This window comes from Mytilus edulis, chromosome 3, assembly GCF_963676685.1.
Source record: "Mytilus edulis chromosome 3, xbMytEdul2.2, whole genome shotgun sequence".
NCBI classification, from domain to species: domain Eukaryota; kingdom Metazoa; phylum Mollusca; class Bivalvia; order Mytilida; family Mytilidae; genus Mytilus; species Mytilus edulis.
The window spans coordinates 100,717,409-100,740,060 of NC_092346.1; the positions used below are offsets into that span (position 1 = coordinate 100,717,409).

General features: G+C 32.1%; 1 protein-coding gene across 1 annotated transcript in view; it reads right to left on the minus strand.

The window, feature by feature from the left end:
- Positions 1–22,652, minus strand: part of LOC139517969 (retinal guanylyl cyclase 2-like) — a 63,328-nt gene that overhangs the window by 24,088 nt on the left and 16,588 nt on the right. The window contains exons 2-5 of the mRNA XM_071309535.1: positions 6,679–7,266; positions 5,740–5,824; positions 4,296–4,410; positions 1,301–1,423 (exon numbers count right to left, since the gene is read on the minus strand). Coding sequence (XP_071165636.1) covers positions 1,301–1,423; positions 4,296–4,410; positions 5,740–5,824; positions 6,679–7,266 — 911 coding nt within the window. The remainder of the gene's footprint in view (positions 1–1,300; positions 1,424–4,295; positions 4,411–5,739; positions 5,825–6,678; positions 7,267–22,652) is intronic.

The following is a 22,652-nucleotide window of genomic DNA, read 5'->3' on the forward strand; positions in this document are numbered from 1 at the left end:
GGGTCTGGACAAAGGTGCTTTCATTTATAAATTCTTTCATTTTAATGCAATTTTTACTTTATCAAGACTAGTAATGCAGACTGGAATTAAAACATTGCCAAATTTGAGCGTCCGTTTGTCGGTCCAGGAGGTACACAGCCACGTCCTGTTAGAATGAGGACGTTAAATACGATGCCTCGTGTTGAGATAGTGACACGCTCTCTGTAAGTGAAAAACCTCTAGACTGACAACTATCTGAGGAGTCCGTAGGTGGTCTGTTGCAAGGTAAATGTCTTACCCTATCCAATTTGTCCCCATTTTCCAGTGGCAGGCAACCCGCAGGCTCTATTACAGGACCTACCAATTGTTTCATTTTTAATTTTTTCTCATCCTAGACATTCATGCCATATTTATTACTGGACAGGGTAAATAAAGGCATCAATAGTATACCGCTGTTCGAAATTCATAAATCGATTGCAGTCACTGTTAGGATTTCAAAACGGAGCGAACAAAACATCACCTCCCTGCAAGTTTAGGACGCCCATATCAACGGCTTGGGTGAAATTCCTGTGTTTATGCTTTGAACTGATCTAATGAAATATGTCCATTCAAACTTGTTTACAGTTTAATATGATACACAGTGTAACACATCTGTCCCAGGTCAAGGGATTTCCAATTTGAGGGGAATATTCTAGTCCTAATGTCCATCTCAGGCATTATAATTGGTACCGTTAATGTTTGTACATCGACATGCTGTTTTCTGTTTGATTTGTTTTACATTAGCGTAATGGCGGTGCTTTTCGCAGTTTTACGGCATGGGTTTGATGTGTGAAAAGTAAAATAAACAAAACACTAAACTCCGAGGAAAATTCAAAAAGGAAATTCAAATGGATAAAGCTCAAACACATCAAACGAATGGATAACAGCCGTCATAATTCCTGACTTGATACAGGCATTTTTTAATGTAGGAAATGGTTGATTAAACCTAAATTTATAGCTAGCTAAAACTCTCACTAGTATGACAGTCGCATCAAATTCTATTACATTGGCAACGATGTTTGAAAAACAAAAGAGACATAATAGGTAATAATGTCAAAAATAGGGGTATAGCAGTCAACATTGTGTTCTCCTGACTATCTATTTATTGACAATCATCTTTTTATTTTTTTTAAATATGAGTATACCCTATTGGTGACCTACTGCTGTTGTCTGTTCTATGGCCAGGTTGTTGTCTCTTTGACACATTCCCCATTTCCATTCTCAATTTTATACCCAAGCACATCTGTAATGCTGACATATGATTATCTCTGTCAATATTTACCTTATATCTAGCTATCTCTGAGAATTCTGATAACTCATGTAAAGACACCATTGACCGGTTATTGGCTTTCTCTGACCCTTTAACAATGTCTGGCTTATCACCAAAGACTCCTCCTCTCTGACTCTGTAACGATTTATGGGACTTATACATATGTAGTGGCTACCTTTTCCATTATCACATAAATTGCTGTAAATTGATCCAGTCTTTGTCATAACATCCAGTAATTTATCAAAATAAAGGATCAAGAGATCGATCTGTTACTTTTCTAACAAACTTTGGTTCTATGTGAAGGATTATAGTATTTATCCATTGTCAGTTATATATTAATGACATGAATTTACGGAAACAGGGTTAAGTAGTCTCAGGAACTGGTGAACTATTTTCTAACTTTAGTTTATATAGATAAGAGAACAGAAATGCAGTAAACTGTTATATTAAACAGAAATAACAGTTATGTGATCATTTATGATTTCTTTTTACTTTTCTTAATTATATTTTGAGCAGATATTAACAACTGCCATTTTCAATATGGTGTTTTTCATAGTTTGCAAGTGATGTGACTTGATTTCTTTATACTGATATTATTATATAACATGACGGTGGGTGTTAATATAGATGACAAGAACCATCAATTAAATAATACAGCTTAATTATAAAACATACAAAGAATGGCAGCTAGCTACTAATCAACCTGATCTTCTTTGATCAAAATCACTTATAAAACGACTTCAATTAACAAAAATAAACAGTAAGTCACTTATAAAACTAATTTTCCATGAACAAAAAACAAGTTAGTCACAAATAAAACTACTTCCATGAACAAAAACAACAGGCAGTATCTTGTAAAACTAATCTTTCATGAACAAAAAAATACAGTAAGTCTCATATAATATTTTTTGTTCATGAAAAAAAACAAAAACAGTTAGTCACTTATAGAATTAATCTTCCATGAAGAAAAACAACAGACAGTCACTTATAAACGTAATCTTCCATGGACAAAAACAACTGCTAGGAAATTAGAAACCTAATTTTCCATTAATAAAACAATAGACAATAGGAACTTACCAATCTAGTCTTCCATGAACACTAACAACAGTTAGTCAATTATTAAACTTATCTTCCATCAACAAATAACAACAGGCAGTCACTTTTTAATCTAAACTTCCATGAACAAAAACAACAGACAGGAAATTGTAAAACTAATTTGTCAGGAACAACAGTAAGTCACTCATACACGTAAACTCCATGAACAAAAACAACAGACAGGAAATTGTAAAACTAATTTGTCAGGAACAACAGTAAGTCACTCCTACACTTAAACGTCCATGAACAAAAACAACAGACAGGAAATTATAAAACTAGTCTTCCATGAACATAAAACTAGTCTTCCATGAACATAAAACTAGTCTTCCATGAACATAAAACTGGTTTGCCATGAACATAAAATAAGTCAGTCATTTGGAAAATATATCTACCATGAACAAAGAAAAAGTAATAATTAGCCATTTATAAAACTAACCTTCAATGAACAACAGTTTTAAATCACTTATAAAACTAATCTTTCATGAACAAAAAACAACAGGCCGTCACTTATAAACCTAATCATCCAAGGACCAATACGACAGACAGTCACTTACAAATATAACCATCCTTGGACAAAAAACAACAGGTAGTGACTTATAAAACCTAATCATTCATGGACAAAAAAACAACAGGCAGTCACTTACAAACTAGTTACACGAACAAAAAACAACAGGCAGTCACTTACAAACTAGTTACATGAACAAAAAACAACAGGCAGTCACTTACAAACTAGTTCCATGAACAAAAAACAACAGTCAGTCACTTACAAACTAGTTACATGAACAAAAAACAACAGGCAGTGAATAAAACCTAATCATCTATGGACAAAAAAAACAACAGGTTGTTACTTATAAAACAAATCTTACATGAAAAAAAAACAACAGGCAGTCACTTATTAAACCAAATCATCCATGGACAAAAAACAACAGACAGTCACTTACAAATCTAACCATCCATGGACAAAAAACAACAGGCAGGGACTTATAAAACCTTATCATCTATGGACAAAAAACAACAGGTTGTTACTTGTATAAAATAATCTTACATGAATAAAAAACAACAGGCAGTCACTTATAAAACCTAATCATCCATGGACAAAAAACAACAGACAGTCACTTACAAATCTAACCATCCATGGACAAAAAAACAACAGGCAGGGACTTATAAAACCTTATCATCTATGGACAAAAAACAACAGGTTGTTACTTGTAAAAATAATCTTACATGAATAAAAAACAACAGGCAGTCACTTATAAAACCTAATCATCCATGGACAAAAAACAACAGACAGTCACTTACAAATCTAACCATCCATGGACAAAAAACAACAGGCAGTGACTTATAAAACCTAATCATCCATGGACAAAAAACAACAGGTTGTTACTTGTAAAACTGATCTTCCATGAATGAAAAATAACAGGCAGTCACATATAAAACCTAATCATCCATGGACAAAAAAACCCAGGCAATTACCTACAAAACTGTACTTACATGAACAAAAACAACAGAAAACTAATGATTGTTTTGGATAAAATAAACTACAGCAGCAGAACGCTGCTGAAAAAGTCTTCTTACGATTGCCCGAAAAATCAGAACCAATATTAACCTCAACCTTTCCATCACTCTAGATAGCAAAATAGTGGGAGCCTTTAGACTATTCTTTTGCAATATATAAATTGATTTTATGTTATTAAAAATAGAACTGATATCAGTAAATGGTTACACTTATTTCGAATGATCTTTTACTTGATCTAGAAGAAATGCAATGGTGACAGTTTTCGTAAGGATTTCTTTTCGGTATATCAAGTGACTAAAGAGAATATAAGACTGTATATGTTTTTAATGAGAATTTGTAAGACATACTTGACTGATGTTAAATAAGTAAAACTATATAATGTAAGAAAGGACTTACCAAATTATCAAGTTTTGCTGATTTTAATTTTTTCCTGTGTAAAAATGTCAAATCTGAAAGCTCGAAAATGATTTTATTTGGACCTTTTGTCATCAATCTGTCTGCATGCTTCCTCCTAAAAAATAGATATACGCACTTCATGTAGCGTCGGTGCCGTTGTAATGAGTAAGATAAGTTATACGAAAGATAAAAACTCTCACCAAAGAGCTACTACATTATAAATATATTTTCTTCTTCCGCATCTATATTGAACACATACGTTATATAATTATACTGTTGCTTCAATAATATATAACAGTGCTAACTGTTCATGAAATGCCAGGAACTGTCAGTAAAACTGTTATAGTTCCTGCTTACAAAACTTTGATTTTTTTGAAAAACTAAAGATTTTCTTATCCAAGGCAAAGATTACCTTAGCCATATTTGGCACAACTTTTTTAAATTTTGAGTCCTCAATGCTCTTCAACTTTGTAATTGTTTGGCTTTATAAATATTTTGATATGAGCGTCACTGATGAGTCTTATGTAGACGAAACGTGCGTTTGGCGTACTAAATTATAATCCTGGTACCTTTGATAACTATTATAGAACAGTCTCTAGAACTCGACACCGTTATGTCTTTCTATCCTAGTAGAAGTTTTGGGCAGTGTTACCCAGTTTAACACCCGATCTCGCTCCTGTTTAGGATATATGTGACTCGATCATTTTCTCTTTGTTAGCTTTATTTATCTTCTAAATCGATTAACAATATTCACAGTAAAACCAAGAGAATAGCACCTGACTTCCTCAACGACTAAACCTGTTATTGCCATAAACGGAATTAAAAAGTTGCTCGTCTTACTCAGTATTATGTGTAGTGTTTTGTGCACTTTCTTTGCCTTTATGTCTTCTTTCGGGATTTTATTTTTTGTTATGTCATTATAAGTTTCTTTTGACTTTTTAATTTTGAATGTCCGTTTTGTATGTCTTCAGCCTCATTCTTTTACAATATAAAAGAAGGAGATGTAGTATGATTGTCAATGAGACAGCTATCCACCAAAGTTAATAAGAAATGGAAGTAAGTAATTATGGGCAATCTTACGATCTTCAACAACGAGGAAAACCAATACAGTATAGTTGCTATAAAGAGCCCCGACATAAAATATGAAACAAATTCACCGAGAAACTAATGGCTCAATTGTTAAAAAAAAAACAATTGACGCAAAAACAAATATCACAGACATGAACCAACGACAACCACTGCACTATACAGGCTTCTGACTTGGGAAGGAACATATAAAACGTGGCCCTTACCTGGGACAAACACAGACTGGATATGGCAGGGTATATATACAATTTACATCTTACCATTACACCGTCATTTTGGATATATTCCGCTTTCACTATGACAACTAAATTGTTGTTTGGTATGTTTTAACTGTTAAAAGTATGCATAAATATATTACCATAAGAAAACTATGATAAGTCCACTTGTGACAGCCAGAGCCACAGCCCCTAATGGAGAGGCAACCGCTAAAACCAAGTTTATTCCTACAATAAAGAGTTTATAGATGTAAAAGGCGTGATTATTATATCGTTTGAGCATTTGAGTCGTATTAATTTGTTTTCTTGAGTGGCAATATTCAAAATGTTTAGTTGTATATATATATCTCAACTTTATATGCCCCTGCTTTCCTAATCGTATGCTTTTGTTTATAATCTTTTTGTAAAGGTTTTTCGGCATAGTTAAAGGTACCAATATAACAAAGTGTTAAACAATTCAAAAGAGAAAATAAATGGAGCATATAACAACCAACAACAACTACTACATTCGGGATAAATTCCAATATTTGATTTTCCTTTAAAGTTCATTTTAGTCTGGAGAAGCCCAAATTGATGATCGTAATGTTTTAAGTTGTGCAGTTATATCTAATCCACTGGTTACAACAGAACTAACCTCTAACTTGTTCTTACATTTTACTATTTCTTTTGTCATTTTATCGAAAGAAGTCTTCGGGGGCCTATTATAGCTGACTATACGGTATGGGGTTGGATCATTATTGAAACCCGTACGGTGACCTATAGTTGTTTGGTCTCTGGTGTAGAAATTATACAACCGTGTTTATGGTATTAATGTTTTTTTAAGCTTTCAGTTTTGTACTGTTACCTAATATTTCATAGTTTCCGGCCTTGTCTATTGTCTACTCTATTATTCATTTCTTGTCCTCATTTTCACTTTTAGTGGAAGGAATACCTTATTATTAACACGATATGATTTTTAGTAATTTAAAATGACGCAGCGTTTTAGGATTTGTCCAAAGAGTTCCACCATCTTACCTTTAGTATCTATGTTGACATAGATTTTTTGTAACTTTATTATAAATACTGATAGTAAAGGATATTACCAGAACTGATTGAACAAGAACCGTCATTGAAACATTTGTCAGGTTGTAGAACGTTGTTCCCTGGCCACAATATTTCTTTCACTGATATATGCTCCCAAGATCCATCATTATTAAACGTCAAATACCGTGCTAATTTGTAAGTATGTGTTACTGGATCATAGTCATACAACCCGAAGTCGAAATATCTCTCATCTCCCAATGGCATGAATTTTAACGTTCGATTCTCGTTTATAAATGTGCTTGTTTTTACGTGATATGTGATACTAGTACTGTCAAACACTGTGCTCCCCATTTGGAGGGATTTCATGTAACCTTGTGCGATTATTGACGAAATGTCACTAAAGGAATTGTTATAGTTGGTGAATGTCTGCTTGATGAAAATGTTTGGCACGATCGGTAATATCACAAAGCAGCTCTCTAGCACTCTGGAGACGTTTGGCAAATTGATAAACGTAGAAATGATGTAATCAATGCTCTTATATGGGTCACGTGAAACTATAAAAAAGGAATGTTCTTCTTTCTCTGTCCATTTATTGATTTCGGGAAGAATTAATTCAATACCAGTATGCTCCATTGCAAGAATTATGGCTGTAAAGAAAAATATTAGTCGTGTTAATTAATAGTCTTGAAATTGACTGATAGGAATGAAATGTTCCGAGTGAACATCCATCATTCGTAGTGTGTATAACCGGTGGAGTCAGTTTACGTTATGAACAAATACTGCAATGATATAGATTAAAAAGAACGATTACCAAAGTTGACATAACTTTGATTGATTGATCCAATTACGTAGCTGTAGAAATTGAAAAAGAGTATTTATTATGTATAAACTGAGAACCTTTCAGAGACAGTGTTATCATTTATCTCAGACTTATAACTGATAAGTATTTTGATTTGACGCATAACATGTATAGTCAATCTAACAAAGGGGTTATATGTGGTATGTATTACAACGTTATAAAGAATCTTTCAATACTGGTAAGTACATCAAATAATGTATGCAGAACTATAACTAGAGCTCTATTATAGAATAATGAACGCTAAAACATTTTCAACAATTTCATGTATATTTATTAAAATCAATTACAAAGTTATTAAGAGTTAGATCGATGTTCAGGACAACACCTTGACTATTGTACTTGTTTGGTTAAATGTCGTATCTCCGAACACCCTTATCTGATTAATATACAGATCCTTTGTCGAACTTTGCAAGTAACAATTGTGCTTCCGAAACTACATATAAGATTGGTGTGAAAGTAGCATACAGATTTCTAACAATGGCTTATATCTCTAGATAATACTAAAACAATAAGTTAACTAATTATCTTGAATGTAGTTTTGCCCTGTAAAATCACGAAAAAATCAACTGAAACTTTTATATATGAATAAACAAGGCAACAGTCATAAATCGATTAGCGGGGAAAAAATAAAAGCCGAGGGAAACACATCAACTAACAACATAACGGATCAACAAATAAAAAAACAGTGAACTGCAACTAAAACAAACGGAAACATACAAAGAAACGGACATCATGTAGTCCAATTTCAGCATTCATATGCGGTCCTTCGAATGACATGGTTTATTTGTCCAATTTCCGATGACAGTTTCAGCAATATCATCTCAAGACATGACTTGTGTGTTGATAATTTAATCACACATTGCAATCATTATAACTACATTTGCTGTGCCATTTCATATTGAATTTAACACTGTGCGTGTTTGATCATTGTAATTGAAAAAAACCTTTCCTTTTCAATACTATCTGACCTTATTTCTTCTGACAATAGGATTATTTAGTAAAATTGTATTTCACTATAACTGATTTCAATGATAACTTTTAATATCAAAATCGTGTGTCAGCATATAAAAACTATAATATATATTGTTGAGATATATAATAGTATGCGCTTTGTGCAAAATGTGTTTCAGTCAACACATTTACATTCCATTGAAATGACGAATACAAAACCACACAATAATCCATGTAGAGCGACAGATCCATACGTGTAAAGGATGATTGGGTCATGCTTCATATTAACTGAAACCTACCAACACGAAAAAATTCATTAGTTTTTAAGTACCCAGTGATATTGTTTGCCTTAAACTACCGGAGAAGAAAGGCTTTTCCCCTGGAGAAGAATCCCAATTTGAAAAAAAATGTCTTAAAATTATTCCCAAAAAGACAACTTTTTCCCACACAGTGCAGTCTCGGTAGTAATAGTGCATGAATACAACCTGAAAAACATTCATTTAAACAATTTCCATGCCCAAAATGACTATATGTGCAGATTTGAGGGTCTATTTATGTATCATCACTGACAATAAGGTGTCGTATTTTAAATGAGGGTTTACCTTTTGAAAGGGGGTCTGCAAATTTAAGTTCAAGTCAAATTTATGGTTTATTATAAATTTCCCAATTTGATAAAAATGACGCATATTTTCCCAATAAAAAAGGGTACAGGTAGTTTTGAAAAAATCCAACAATATCACTGAGTACCTGATGCAATGCAAAGATTATGTTTTTAAAAATAACTCTTTCAAGGTTTCGGTTGAAAATAGACGTTATTTGATTTATGCTAAATCTTTTGTTTGCTGCTTTCTTTAGTAACATGTAGTAGAGATCGTTTACAATTTTTGCATTCATTAATGCTACAAGTCGGTCGGAAGCAGTTTCTCCGTTTCACACTATAATATTTTCTAAAAATAAAACTTATATTAATACAAACAAAGGTAACAGCAGTGTCCCGGTGTTCAAAGGTCATAAATCTATTGAAAGAGAAAACGGGTTATAAACAAAAACCACAGGAAACAGATCAACCATAAGATGAAAATAAAAGAACAACAGGAACACTGAATATAAATAAACTCATCATAGTTATCAGGATTTAATTTTGTATTGGCGCCAGACGCGCGTTTATTCCACAAAAGACTCATCAATGACGCTCGAATAAAAAGTTAAACTGGCCAAATAAAGTACAAAGTTTAAAAGCATTGAGTACCAAACATTCCAAAATTTTTTGCCAAATACAACTAAGGTAAATTATTCCTTAGGTAGAAAAAGCCTAAGTATTTCAAAAATGTAAAGTTTAATAAACAGTTGATTAATAGTTATGACCGTATCAATGATAATTCATGTCAGCAAAGAAGTGGTGACCACTGGGCAGTTGATACTCTCGGGGAATAAAAACTCCACCCGCAGTGGTATCTACCTAGTGGCTATAAATAAACTCATTATTGGAACCTGGATTAAAATTTTGTGTTTTCGCCTGGCGTGCGTTTCGTATGCTAAAGACTCATCAGTGACGCTCGAATAACAAAATGTTAAAAAGGTCAAATAAAGTACGAACTTGAAGAGCATTGAGGACCAAAACTTCCTAAAAGTTTTGCCAAATAAGTGCAACAAAACAAACGCAAAACATGCATTGAAAAGAACTGTATGATAACAACTACCATATTCCTGCCTTAGTACAAGACATTTTAAGAAAAAAAAAGAAAACAAATGGTGGGTTGAACCTGGTTTTATGGCTAGCCAAACCTCCCACTTCTATGACAATTTTAATAAGTATCACTAAAATAAAAACACTATGTGACAGAAATACAACACAAACACACACATGAACAATAAATACATAATCGTTTTTAAGGACAAATTCTACTAATAGAGCTTTCTTGCAGTACGACGAAAGATATATACGCTTGTCGAATTAAATATTACACCCGTTTGGCGGATCTTTAAATGAATTTTAAATTTCTTTTTTTTTTTGCTATGACATTTGAATCTTATCATATTTATTGCTTAAATGTCCCTCTATTAAGGACCTTTGTACTGAATACTTCTAAACACAAATGCCTAAATTGCATTTTCGAGCGACATTAGAGTTGTGGAACGAAGGAGATTTTATGCTATCTTCGTTGTGTTCAGATACTAAATGAGTAATAGGTTTAATATCTGCTTAAATGTTTATGGATAAATTTGATGCCAAAAATGAATGTCGTTTTACCGAATCAAACACCTGAATCTCAGTATTATCAAGGGAATGTAATACATGCTCGATTTACGTTAACTTAGTTCTTATCTTTAGACCGTCGATGCAAAGATTTAACTGGCTAATATGATTTGGCATGATTAAAAAACCTTATTATATCTTATTTTTTTCTCCTTTGTTTTTTGAAAATATCATGAAAATGTTAACAAAAATATACATATTTTAAAGACATATTTCTTGTAAGTCTTTAAATCTAATTTTGAATGTAGACTTTTATTTATACTGGTATAAATTTAAAGTGAATTACACTCCTTACAAAATCATTAAACGTATTGAAGAGCGTTATATGATTAGCTAATGTACTCGTAAAGTAAATATATGTTATACATTTTAAATAAGAAACGGCTATTGTATGCAATAGAAATAGACTCTGAAAGGTTGTTTATGATTGTAAAAGAGTTCTTAACATCGATTCTCCTCCTACGAAAGACTTTTTGTAATGTAAGCATATTATCTTTAGCTATCTTTTCCATGACTATACCGCATCTGTATTTGATAATTAATTCTAAAATTCTACATATCTATGAAAATCAATTCTTTTTATATGGTCATTAATGAAAATAAACCACTTATCTGTTTAATTTGTAGCCTTGAATGACTGTATAATTACCACCTTAACACCGATTTATTCCTTATTGTCAGAATAATGAAAGAAATATGATACCTAATAGGATCACATTGCATGCTACTCTCATATCAGTATTGTCTGTATTATCTTGAATAATGGATTCCATAATTTTCTTATATTTCCAAGTAATAAAATTTTATTTAATAATTCTGGCGATGAATTAATTCAATTTGGGAAAATGACATTTTCATAGACAAGACTTTAATGTGATAACGTCGGTAGATCTAACAGATTTGTATGTCCATCGTGATTTGAGTTGTCAACTCCACTACTTTCATGGCGTTATAATGGAATAACATGATACGATCTGGTCTAAAAGGCACGCTTCAAATGTTCTTTTCACACTCAACCTATATAGTATAAGTTAGAAAGGTAAATCAAAATGTAACATATATAATAAGTTATTGAGTTCGAAGTGCTTTTATAGATCCATCCCAAATAATTTGACCATTTAGCTTTGTTAGCAAGAAGTTGTTAAATATAATAAAAAAGGAAAGTTATTTAACATCATGTTTGGCTAGAGTCGCTGGAATTCAAGGTATTGATCTGTTTGTGGTTTTGTTTTCGTGTTTTCATTATAATAGAGGGCCTCAAACTCTTATGACATCAAATATATATATTAGATTTGAACATTAGAACTTTAGACTTGGATATATATGACCGTTTAGTCAGTGACTTCAAGATAAGTGACCCTACTTTGGAACACACAAAGTAAATGCATGATTATTAAAAAAATGCTTCTTAATAAGTGTATAATTAATCTAAATATAAAGGCATCATCTAAAGACAAAACAAGAGAAATTATATTTAAAAATCAATATATAAATAAACTTCTGTGTATAAGCGAAGATACTTTCGATACTAAAATTACAAAAATTATATTGCTATTCAAGTGCAATTGATTGTTCAGAGCTTTCTGTTGTTTCAGACATAAAAAAAAACCTTATTACATTTTTTTGGAAAATTGTATGGTCTTACATTATAAGCGTCTATTGTTTGTTAATTTGCACGTTTGAATGGACCATATTCTGTCTCTATCACACATGGTTTATATATCTGATGCTTGAATAGTGAAACAGAATATATTTCAATCATATTAGATATGTTCAACAAACACCATAAACCAAATAAATTTTATAATATGTAATGTCAGTGTAGAGAAAACAAACATAGCCACTTATTATTTTTCTAATTTAAAAAAAAATTAAAAAAATGTTTTTTTTTTTGTTTTTTTTATAAATGGCATAACATGATCAGATCAGTATAACATACGAGAAATAAAGATACGCAGAACACAGACCATGTTACTGATAAAGATTTACAATAAGTTAGATATATGAGTTAGAATAAAACAGACTAACTGATGAGGCCGGTTTTAGAATAATACAATTATTGCGAACATTGTACTTTTAACCATTAAAGCATTAATTGAAAAATTCAAATCTTCTTTTCTATTGACGAGGACCAGGGACCTTCTTCTCCTGTCCTGAATGAAGTAAAATAGATAATGGATTGACGATGGAGATTTCAAAGCAGACAATGTTGCAGCAAAAGCTACAGACATTTACACAGATAATGCTGCAACCAGAGAAGCAGCTTACATAAATGATGCCCCTGCAGATAACATCAATTATGCTCCTGCAAAACTAGAAACTACAAGATGATAAGAAAAGAAAACCCATAAATAGAAAAGAAAAAGTGAAATTTTAGTGTAGTTGGTTCGCATTATTTGTAAAAGATAAAGAAAAGTTTATTACTAAACAGGTTTAAAAGATTGTTTTAAAACCTCGGTTGATAAAGATTCATATAAAATTGGTAAAAATGTGCTGGTTCAATGATTTACTTTTGCATATACGTCAAAACTAGTCTTACGTATTCCACATATTCATCCAAAAGGAAAATCAACCTTGACTATTTATGAAATTTGATTTAACAAATTAGAACCAACAGAAAAACAAAGAAATATCTTAACACATAATGTATATGCATTAAACCTAATAAGTTTCCGTTGATCCTTTGCAGTATGAGTTTTGCATTGTGCATCGTGTATTTGTGTTCAGTGATTCATGTTCATGAAAGATTGAATGTCAGTTTTAAAAATAGAAAATACTTTCTTTGGCTGTATATTATCAAAAATGTATTTTCTTCAGTCCATATGTACCAGTACCTTCGATGTTCCTCTCACATAATACTCCTACCCGTCGTTTTTCTGCTTTTTCAATTTGCATCATATCATGGGCTACTCTTTCTTTTTATCGCAGATTGATTAAAGAAATGAGAACATAAGAAACTTTTACAATTGATTTTTCAATATCTAAATTCAAAATTCTACTGCGAACTGCACAGCTGAAATGTTAATAATCTTGTGATTTGCCTATTTGAGAATATATATTCAAATGCGTTTTGTTTAAATATACTTTTTCACTTTTTTGGTCTTTTGGAAAATGTTGTTTGTGCTGTTTTTAGACCCTTCTACAACAAAATTTGTTTTACATGCACACGTATAAAAATTGGGGTTTTTATCCAACGCAATCATAGGTTTGAACGTAGTTTTCAATTTAGACTCGTTTATATATATATATAAGTACGTCTGAGTCAGTGACAACTCTACAACAGATGTATCCATCGGATCGCCATCAGGTGGTCGTGTGGTCTAGCGGGACGGCTGCAGTGCAGGCGATTTGGTGTCACGATATCACAGTAGCATGGGTTCGAATCCCGGCGAGGGAAGAACCAAAAATTTGCGAAAGCAAATTTACAGATCTAACATTGTATATATATAACTCGTCTAAACATCAACCCAACAATATATATATATATATATATATATATATATATATATATATATATATATATATATATATATATAAACGAGGGTAAAGGAAAAAGCTTTTTTCAACTCTTCACAAAAAGAAATAAACGTCAAACAATTTGATGAATCACCAACAGATTGAAAATGGTAAAATTAATTAGTTTACAAAATATGTTGAGATCACCCCTATAGGTGACCAGTAAAATTTGTCCTACGAGTCCGACAGTTAGTGTAAACCTCTATTTGTAAATTGTGTGACACACAACATTAGTTATTCGGAAGTGCGTTACTAAGGATATCGATGGCAAGTGATACGGTTCAGAAGACGGCGTTGTAGACAGTTTGAAGCTGATGTTGAAATTGAATGCTGATTTGTAAGCATCATAGTTAAGGTCTTTCTAATGTTTTTTTTTTCTTCCAGCATTTTTTTTGCACGCCCTCCTACCGCTTCTATTGGAGTTATCAATACCAAATTTGGACCATCGATATACCTCATTATGAACTTTTATAAGATGAACGTTTGTAGGATTTTATCATCCCCTTTAGAAGTTATTTCTCTTTTATTGAATTTTTCCAACATGCCCCCCTCTTCCCCATAAATGTTTTAAAAGATAGCATGACTTTATTTGGACAATAGGTACATATCATCATGATGTATTACCATATGAGGCTGCATAGGATTTCATCATCCCCTATGAGAGTTATATCCCCTTGAAGCAAATTCTTTCCTTTGCACTTTTCACAAAAAAGTATAAGAGATAGAATCGATTTGAAAACGGCAACATGAACAAGACCAGATGGCAATGTTAATAAACATTTACAATCAATTAGTTGTTAACCCTTATAATGAGTTATTCCCCTTTAAAAATTACACATGTTTTTTTTGAAAAATTGATTTCGAGAACGGGAAGTCGTAGAGACTTTGGACGTACATCAATAATCTCAAGTTCATGTGACCTCCAATTTGTACCCAAGGTCAAAGGTCACTGAGTGCAAAAAAAATTACACTGCAATTTCAAGCTTGCATATTAAGAAAAAGATAAGAGTTTGCTGCTTACATACTGTGTATAAAAAGTTTCTCTCGATGGGCTCTACATTTTATACAGTTACCTCAAAAATGTCCGACCGTCTGTTCAAAAGTTACATCAACATAATTCTTAAAAGTATAGTAACATGTGCATATCTTTTAAAAGGTAACATATATCAACCTATTATAAACTGCAAAAATGATCAGTAGTTTAAGACCTTCAATTTTAGGTCAAAGTCAGGTCATGATGATATTTGACCTTGACCTTTTTAGTGAAGGCCGTACATTGACCTATAATGGTTTACTTTAGAAATTGTTATTTTAATAGAGAGTTGTCTCGTTGGCACTCACACAACATCTTCCTATATCTATATATGACCTTGACATCATGTCTCTACGACATTCGGTTCTCAAGTTTGGTATTGCATCATATATTTGATGATTCATTGTGACCTTGATGAACCTTGGAATTGTTCCAATGTTGTCCTTCAACTGCAGATCATTTATCATTTATCAGGTTTGAGATATCTATTGTCGTTTAAGAGATAATGCAGTTTCAAATTTTGCGAGCGGAGGCATGTATTTCTCAATCAACAGCATCCCACCTGAAATTTTCAGAAATTGAAGATTTTAAAATGGTTATCTGTTTGACAAATTACCAACAATTTTCAATGAAAACTTTGCCAAATGCGGTCATTATGTATATCAAATTGAACGTCTAAATGAGCTCTACTCAAAAATCCATCCCTGTAGGCAGGGTGGGATCATTTAGTGCAAAAGAAAATCAAACTTCTCAGATGGTTAGGTTGTCGTATATCAAATGAAAGTACATAAAGGATACATTTCAAATATCAAATTGACGTCCCTAAAAAATGGGTTGGTTGGTGTCATTCAGTGCAAAACGTAAATTTTCTTATAAGATATGGTTGTTGTATATCAAAGGAAAGGTACAAAACGTGTACATTTCAAATATCAAATTCCTGCCCTCCAAAAAATAGTTGGATAGGGTTATTAAGTGCAAAAATCAAACTTTCTAGAACATGGCGTTGTTGCATATCAAATGAAAGATCATCAAGTCAACATTACAAATATCGTACTTACGATCTCAATAAAGTAAGGTGGATGAAGTCATTAAATGTGAAAAGTGAAAAGATTCAGGAGGTATGCTTGTCGTATATAAAACGAAAGTGCGTAACAAGAACTTTACGAAAACATCACGTTTACAGGAAAGACCTTTCAATTACTAGTTTTTCTTAGATTTTGTAATATAATGCTTTTATACACAAAACGCTTGTCTGGCGCAAATACAAAATTTCAATCCTGTTATCTATGAGGAGTTTATTTGTATAAAAGTGTGATATTTGCAAGATTAACATGGAAAACATGTAGACTCTTTTTGTACTTCAACACAAGGTAACAGCAAAGACATATAGTAAAAGTACATAGAAAGGGTAAAGTAGCAGAACAGAACAAGACAATAATGTAAATACTTTAGTGATTAAATATTGGATCGACAATTAGAATAGAAGATGCGATGTTACCTGTAATAATATATTTAAACAAATATTAACCGCTACAACATTATTTTTTAAGACTTACAAAAAATAATGTTTCAAAGAGAAGTAAATGATAAGGCGTATTGTTCCCTGAATTCGAAAACCATTAATCTATCCAATAATAACCTTTAGGTGTTGATAGAACATAGTCAGGTACTAGTTTTTATATTTTTGATTAAATAACAGCTCTTTTTATACCCCTCCTTTGAATTTTCATCATACTTCATGTATATGCCAACAGTCTCATTGAAAATACTAACCAAACAATATTTTCTCAAACATACAAAATGTAAATGTAATGACGGTGAGATTCGAAGCTAACACCGGCAGATCAGGGATATAAAAATAAATGAAGATAATACAAAATATTCAAACCGACCAAAAGACAAACATCAGTATACAAAACATAGAAAGACAGAACAACACCAACCCAAAAAACGAACACCTTACACAAACCGGAGTAAGCAGATTTTGCTCTTCATGAGGCATATTTACAAAGACAATGTAACTATTTATAACATTGAAATTAATTGTATGAATTTCAAGATTTCATATGCGTTACATAAGTACGTTATTGTTTGTGATATCCTGTGCTATCTGTCGTTGATGAAAGTTGTTCGTTGTTCTGCGGTCTGCATGTTGTATCGACTATTGTATTATTTGTTTGTGGTTGTTTGTGCTGTAATTTTTTCACTTAGTGTTGTCATTTCAGCGATATTTTTTATAGTTGCCATATACATGGGAGGTTAAGGTGGCCATAAAACCAGGTTCGATACACAATTTTTTTTTTGTTATTACGTCCTGTACCAAGTCATGATCATGGAAGTTGTTATTACATAGTTAGTTTTCTACGTATGTTGACGTTTGATTTTGTTGCTCTTTAATGTTCCTGTTGTTCCATTATTTTCCTTTTGTAGTTGTGTTTTCAAATTCGATGAAAAAATAGTTTACCGTAATTGAATGCTAAAGAGAAATTTTAGCGGTTTAAATGATAATGTCTGTGAGTAAAATATCGGCAATACCGTATCTTGAAAACTACATTACATTGAAAACACGTTCAATATCATGCTTTTATTTTCAATATGCAACTTGGCAATAATTGTACTGGAGAAAAAAGTGTAATATGTGCAAACAACAATTAATATGTAAGTTATCAATAGAGTTATCGTAGTGTATAGAATTTTTATCATGGAGGCAACCCCATCAGATACCGGTAAATAAGATTGCTTCCGTCATAACAATATGTTGTGGATGAACAATATGTACTTGATACAAAAGTTCCTTCTTAAAACTCAGTAAGTAGAGTACTTAAATCACTGATCCTCGTACATTCATACACACAAAAAAAATGAGGATTTGTGAAGACATACGCGACAATAAATTAAGATTATGCAAATAAGTTTGTTATCAAAATTCACCAGAGTAATATGATAGTTAACCTTTAAATCATACATATGCACATTCATTCATTCATATTGCTAATTTGTTGTTCATAAAAGAGATTTAATGAACATACAATCAATGATTATAAATAAATGTCATAACAAAACAAATGATGTAAATACATAAAAGATAAATGACTGTTTAAATATGTAATATTAAGTTTTGATGCGTTATCATACATCATTTGCAGTTCTCATGTCACTGTCTCAGAGATTGACGATATTATGAGCACACTTGGCATCATATACGTGATACAATTTAAGAAACTAAACAAAAAACGACTTTCAATTCTTACAACATTAAGTAAAGAAAAATGAAAACAACATTGAAGGCCCTACGGTGACATATAGTTGTTAATGTCTGTGTCATTTTGGTCTCTTGCGGACAGTTGTCTCATTGGCAATCATACCACATCTTCTTTTTTATATTAACTGTTGTCAGAGTGTTTTATTATGTCAAGATGACGTGAAAATTTCTGATCTTGTTGGCATGGATATACGGTCATACAGACCAACAGGGATGAAACAGTATTAAGCCCACCTTTCTGACTGAATGTATAACAAGCTTAAGGATGGTGGAGAAGCAGACAACATATATTATATAATTAAGAACTTTTAGGTCAAATGCTGCAAATAGTCAGTGTTAGAAATTGCTCTTCATTTAGTCAAGCTGGTTAGAAAGTATACGTTTTTAAACCACCACCCTTATAATGAAAACATAATTACACGTTGTTGGTGCTTAACTATACGTCAGACCCCTACCTTATAGGACTAATTATTACTTAGAGTTGTGCGTAGGTCAGGTGAATATCTAAAATTACGACCCAATTTTTCTCTTAAAGTAGCACTTCAAGTTATATTTTTATCACATATTTGACTTGACTAAATGAAAACTAGCTTGTATGCAAATTAAGTTAAAAATCACAGTGAGATCAAAAGTATATCATATGCCCCTAACCATACTTTAATGTAACATTGTTTGTTTTGATGTTATGGAATGTTGGCCAGTGTTCATTTGAATAACATTTCGTGACTTCAACGTCCACGAAGTTTCCAAACGTCTCTACCAAGTCACGAATATGACAGTTTAGCTTTTGATTTTGCCATTTGCTTAGGGACTTTCCGTTTAGAATTTTCATCGGAGTTCGGTATTTTTATTGTTTATTTTTTTCCAGATCTTTTGCAAAACAACATTCGTTCGTAGATTGCTTGCTATTTTATTAGGTTAACCATTTATAACATCAATGACCCTTCAATAACAGGTCACATGATTGTTGGTGGCAATTTGTTTTTTCTTTTCTACTATTTCTTATTCTTTGTATATCCCCCGCAAACAAAGATTTGTCGGATCTTTGATTTGTAATATCTTGTATACATAGATAAAGGCAACAGTAGTATACAGCTGTTCAATAGTCATACATCGATTTAGATAAACTAAATCCGGTAACAAACTTCCACAGAGGGAAACTTTTCGACTATAAGAGAAAAACAAAGGAACAACACTGAAGTGCACAGGCTTTACTGCATCAAAGTGTTAATGCTCTTTGACGTTTTAAGTCTTATCAGTCTTAATCTGTTGGTATCAATACCATTCGTTTACTATCCCAAGTCAGGTGTTATATTTATATATAGACCCTACCACTGTTTTGAGTATGATACGATATTTATCCAATCGAGACATATAAAAGAGCGGGTGTCTAAATGTTGGTTATAATATTGTTTGTCTCTTCATTTATTCTGTAAATGACAAAGAGATGAATATGATCAATATAAAGATATATATAGTGAACAAATATGAATAAAAAATAGATAATATTCAAAGTTTTAGAAATTGCAATCGTTCCTGACAGTATCATCAGTCGGTGATAAATGCTGATTTAATTTATAACAAATCTTCAATTTCTCTTCATATTCTCCGTTTATGAACTTATAAATTTTCATGAAACTAAGGTTTCAACTTCCTCAGGCAAACTCTGATGGATTTTTCCTTTTTGATCATACAGCTCTTCAACTTTTATACATCAATGACTTACAAGTATTTTAATACTGTACAGTGCTGCGGACGCATCGCTTATATTTGTTGTTTTCAAAATTTGAATCAAATCAATATATTTTGTAAGTTATCAAATACAATATCTGTTATCGTTAGGATTTTGTTAATATTAAAATTTTAATGACCAAATCTGAAAAAGCTGCTATGTATATACCAAACATAAAAGAATGGTCTATGTTGAGAACAATACGACAAACGACAGTATTACATATTCACCCGTATTCTTAATTAATTTTATTGTCGAGCCTGCAACTTTTGTTGCAGAAAGCTCAACATAGGGATAGTGATCCGGCGGCGGCTACGGCGGCGGCGGCGGCGTTAGCTCACTTCTTAAAAGCTTTATATTTTAGAAGGTGGAATACCTGGATGCTTCATACTTTGTATATAGATGCTTCATGTTACGAAGTTTCCGTCAGTCACATGTCCAATGTCCTTGACCTCATTTTCATGGTTCAGTGTCCACTTGAATAAAAAGTTCAAATTTTTTGTAATGTTGAATTCTCTCTTATTATAAGTAATAGGATAACCATATTTGATATGTGCGTACCTTGCAAGGTCCTTATGTCTGTCAGACAATTTTCACTTGACTTCGACCTCATTTCATGGATCAGTGAACAAGGTTAAGTTTTGGTGGTCAAGTCAATATCTCAGATACTATAAGCAATAGGGCTAGTATATTCGGTGTATGGAAGGACTGTAAGGTGTACATGTCCAACTGGCAGGTGTCATCTGACCTTGACCTCATTTTCATGGTTCAGTGGTTATAGTTAAATTTTTGTGTTTTGGTCTGTTTTTCTCATACTATATGCAATAGGTCTACTATATTTGTTGTATGGAATGATTGTAAGGTGTACATGTCTAGCGGGCAAATGTCATGTGACCTTGACCTCATTTTCATGGTTCAGTGGTCAAAGTTAAGTTTTTGAGTTTTGGTCTTTTTATCTAATACTATATGCCATAGGGCAACTATATTTGGTGTATGGAAATATTTTATGATCTTTATGTCAGTCGCCCAGGTTTTATTTGACCTTGACCTCATTTTCACGGTTCATTGCACAGTGTTAAGTTTTTGTGTTTTGGGCTATTTTTCTTAAACTATAAGTAATGGGTCAACTATATATGTTGTATAGAAGCATTGCTAGCTGTACATGTCTGCCTGGCATGGTTCATCTGACCTTCACCTCATTTTCAAGGTTCATTGGTCTTTGTTTAGTTATCTTGGTTAATGTTAAGTTTATGTGACAGTTGTAATTAAGCTTAGCTTTATACTTAGGACTATCAACATAATATCAATGATTAGAATAGAAGGCGAGACATTTCAGCGTGTACACTCTTGTTTATATTAGTAAAATTTGACTCTGGTCATTGTTAATGTTCTTTCTAATACTCTGTGTGCGATATCGAAATTAGTCTGTTGTGGTCTTGTTTAAGAGAAGAAAAGGTTCAATAAATATACATGAGACACAATTCCTATGAGAAACGAATCATTAATCACTTATCGATTGTGATGACTTTTTCTGGATGTTTTGTCAACACTTAGGTGTTGACATGAATATCAATGATGTGGTCATTTTTATAAATTTCCTGTTTACAAAACTTTGAATTGTTTTGAAAAAATTTTGCATCCTCAATGCTCTTCAACTTTGTACTTTTTTGGCTTTATAAATATTTTGATATGAGCATCACTGATGAGTCTTATTTAGACGAAACGAGCGTCTGGCGTACTAAATTATAATCCTTGTTACTTTGATAACCATTGACTGCTGACATGTAAAGTTGTCAGCCTTACCAAAACTGAATGATCTATTTTAATAAATGAAAAAACAATATGAAATAATGAATTTATTCTGTAGCGAATCGCAGATCTAGCTTATGAAACCCTACTTCTAGAGATTCATAAAATCAGGCTATGGTTTCTATATAAAAGTTTATAAGAATGGGAGGTTTTTATAAAATAAATGACGAACGGAAGTAAAGTAACAAAAATACCTAACTCCGAGGAAAGTCCGTAATCAATTGGCAAAATCAAAAGCTTTAACATAACAAACGAAGGGGTAGAACAACTGTCACATTCTTGACTTAGTACAGGCGTTTTCTATGTCACCAATTATAGCTATAGTATATTTTATAGCAAGCTAACTTGTCAATGTAATACAAGAAGTCTTTTTGTTTCTGAGTAGCGTCAACGACTGATGTATAAAGAAAAATACACAATCGTTCTACCTTTCCCATTTTCTTTTAAAATAGTTGTGGTAAAACAGGAAGAATTTTATCATCTCATACAATGTATTTTCCAAATGCAGCATCATTTTGAAATTCAAAGGTGTATAATAGTTTCGAATGAAATCGTAATTGTGTTTATTTTCCGTCAACCAATTGATACCTTTTAACATTTTTGTATGGCAATGT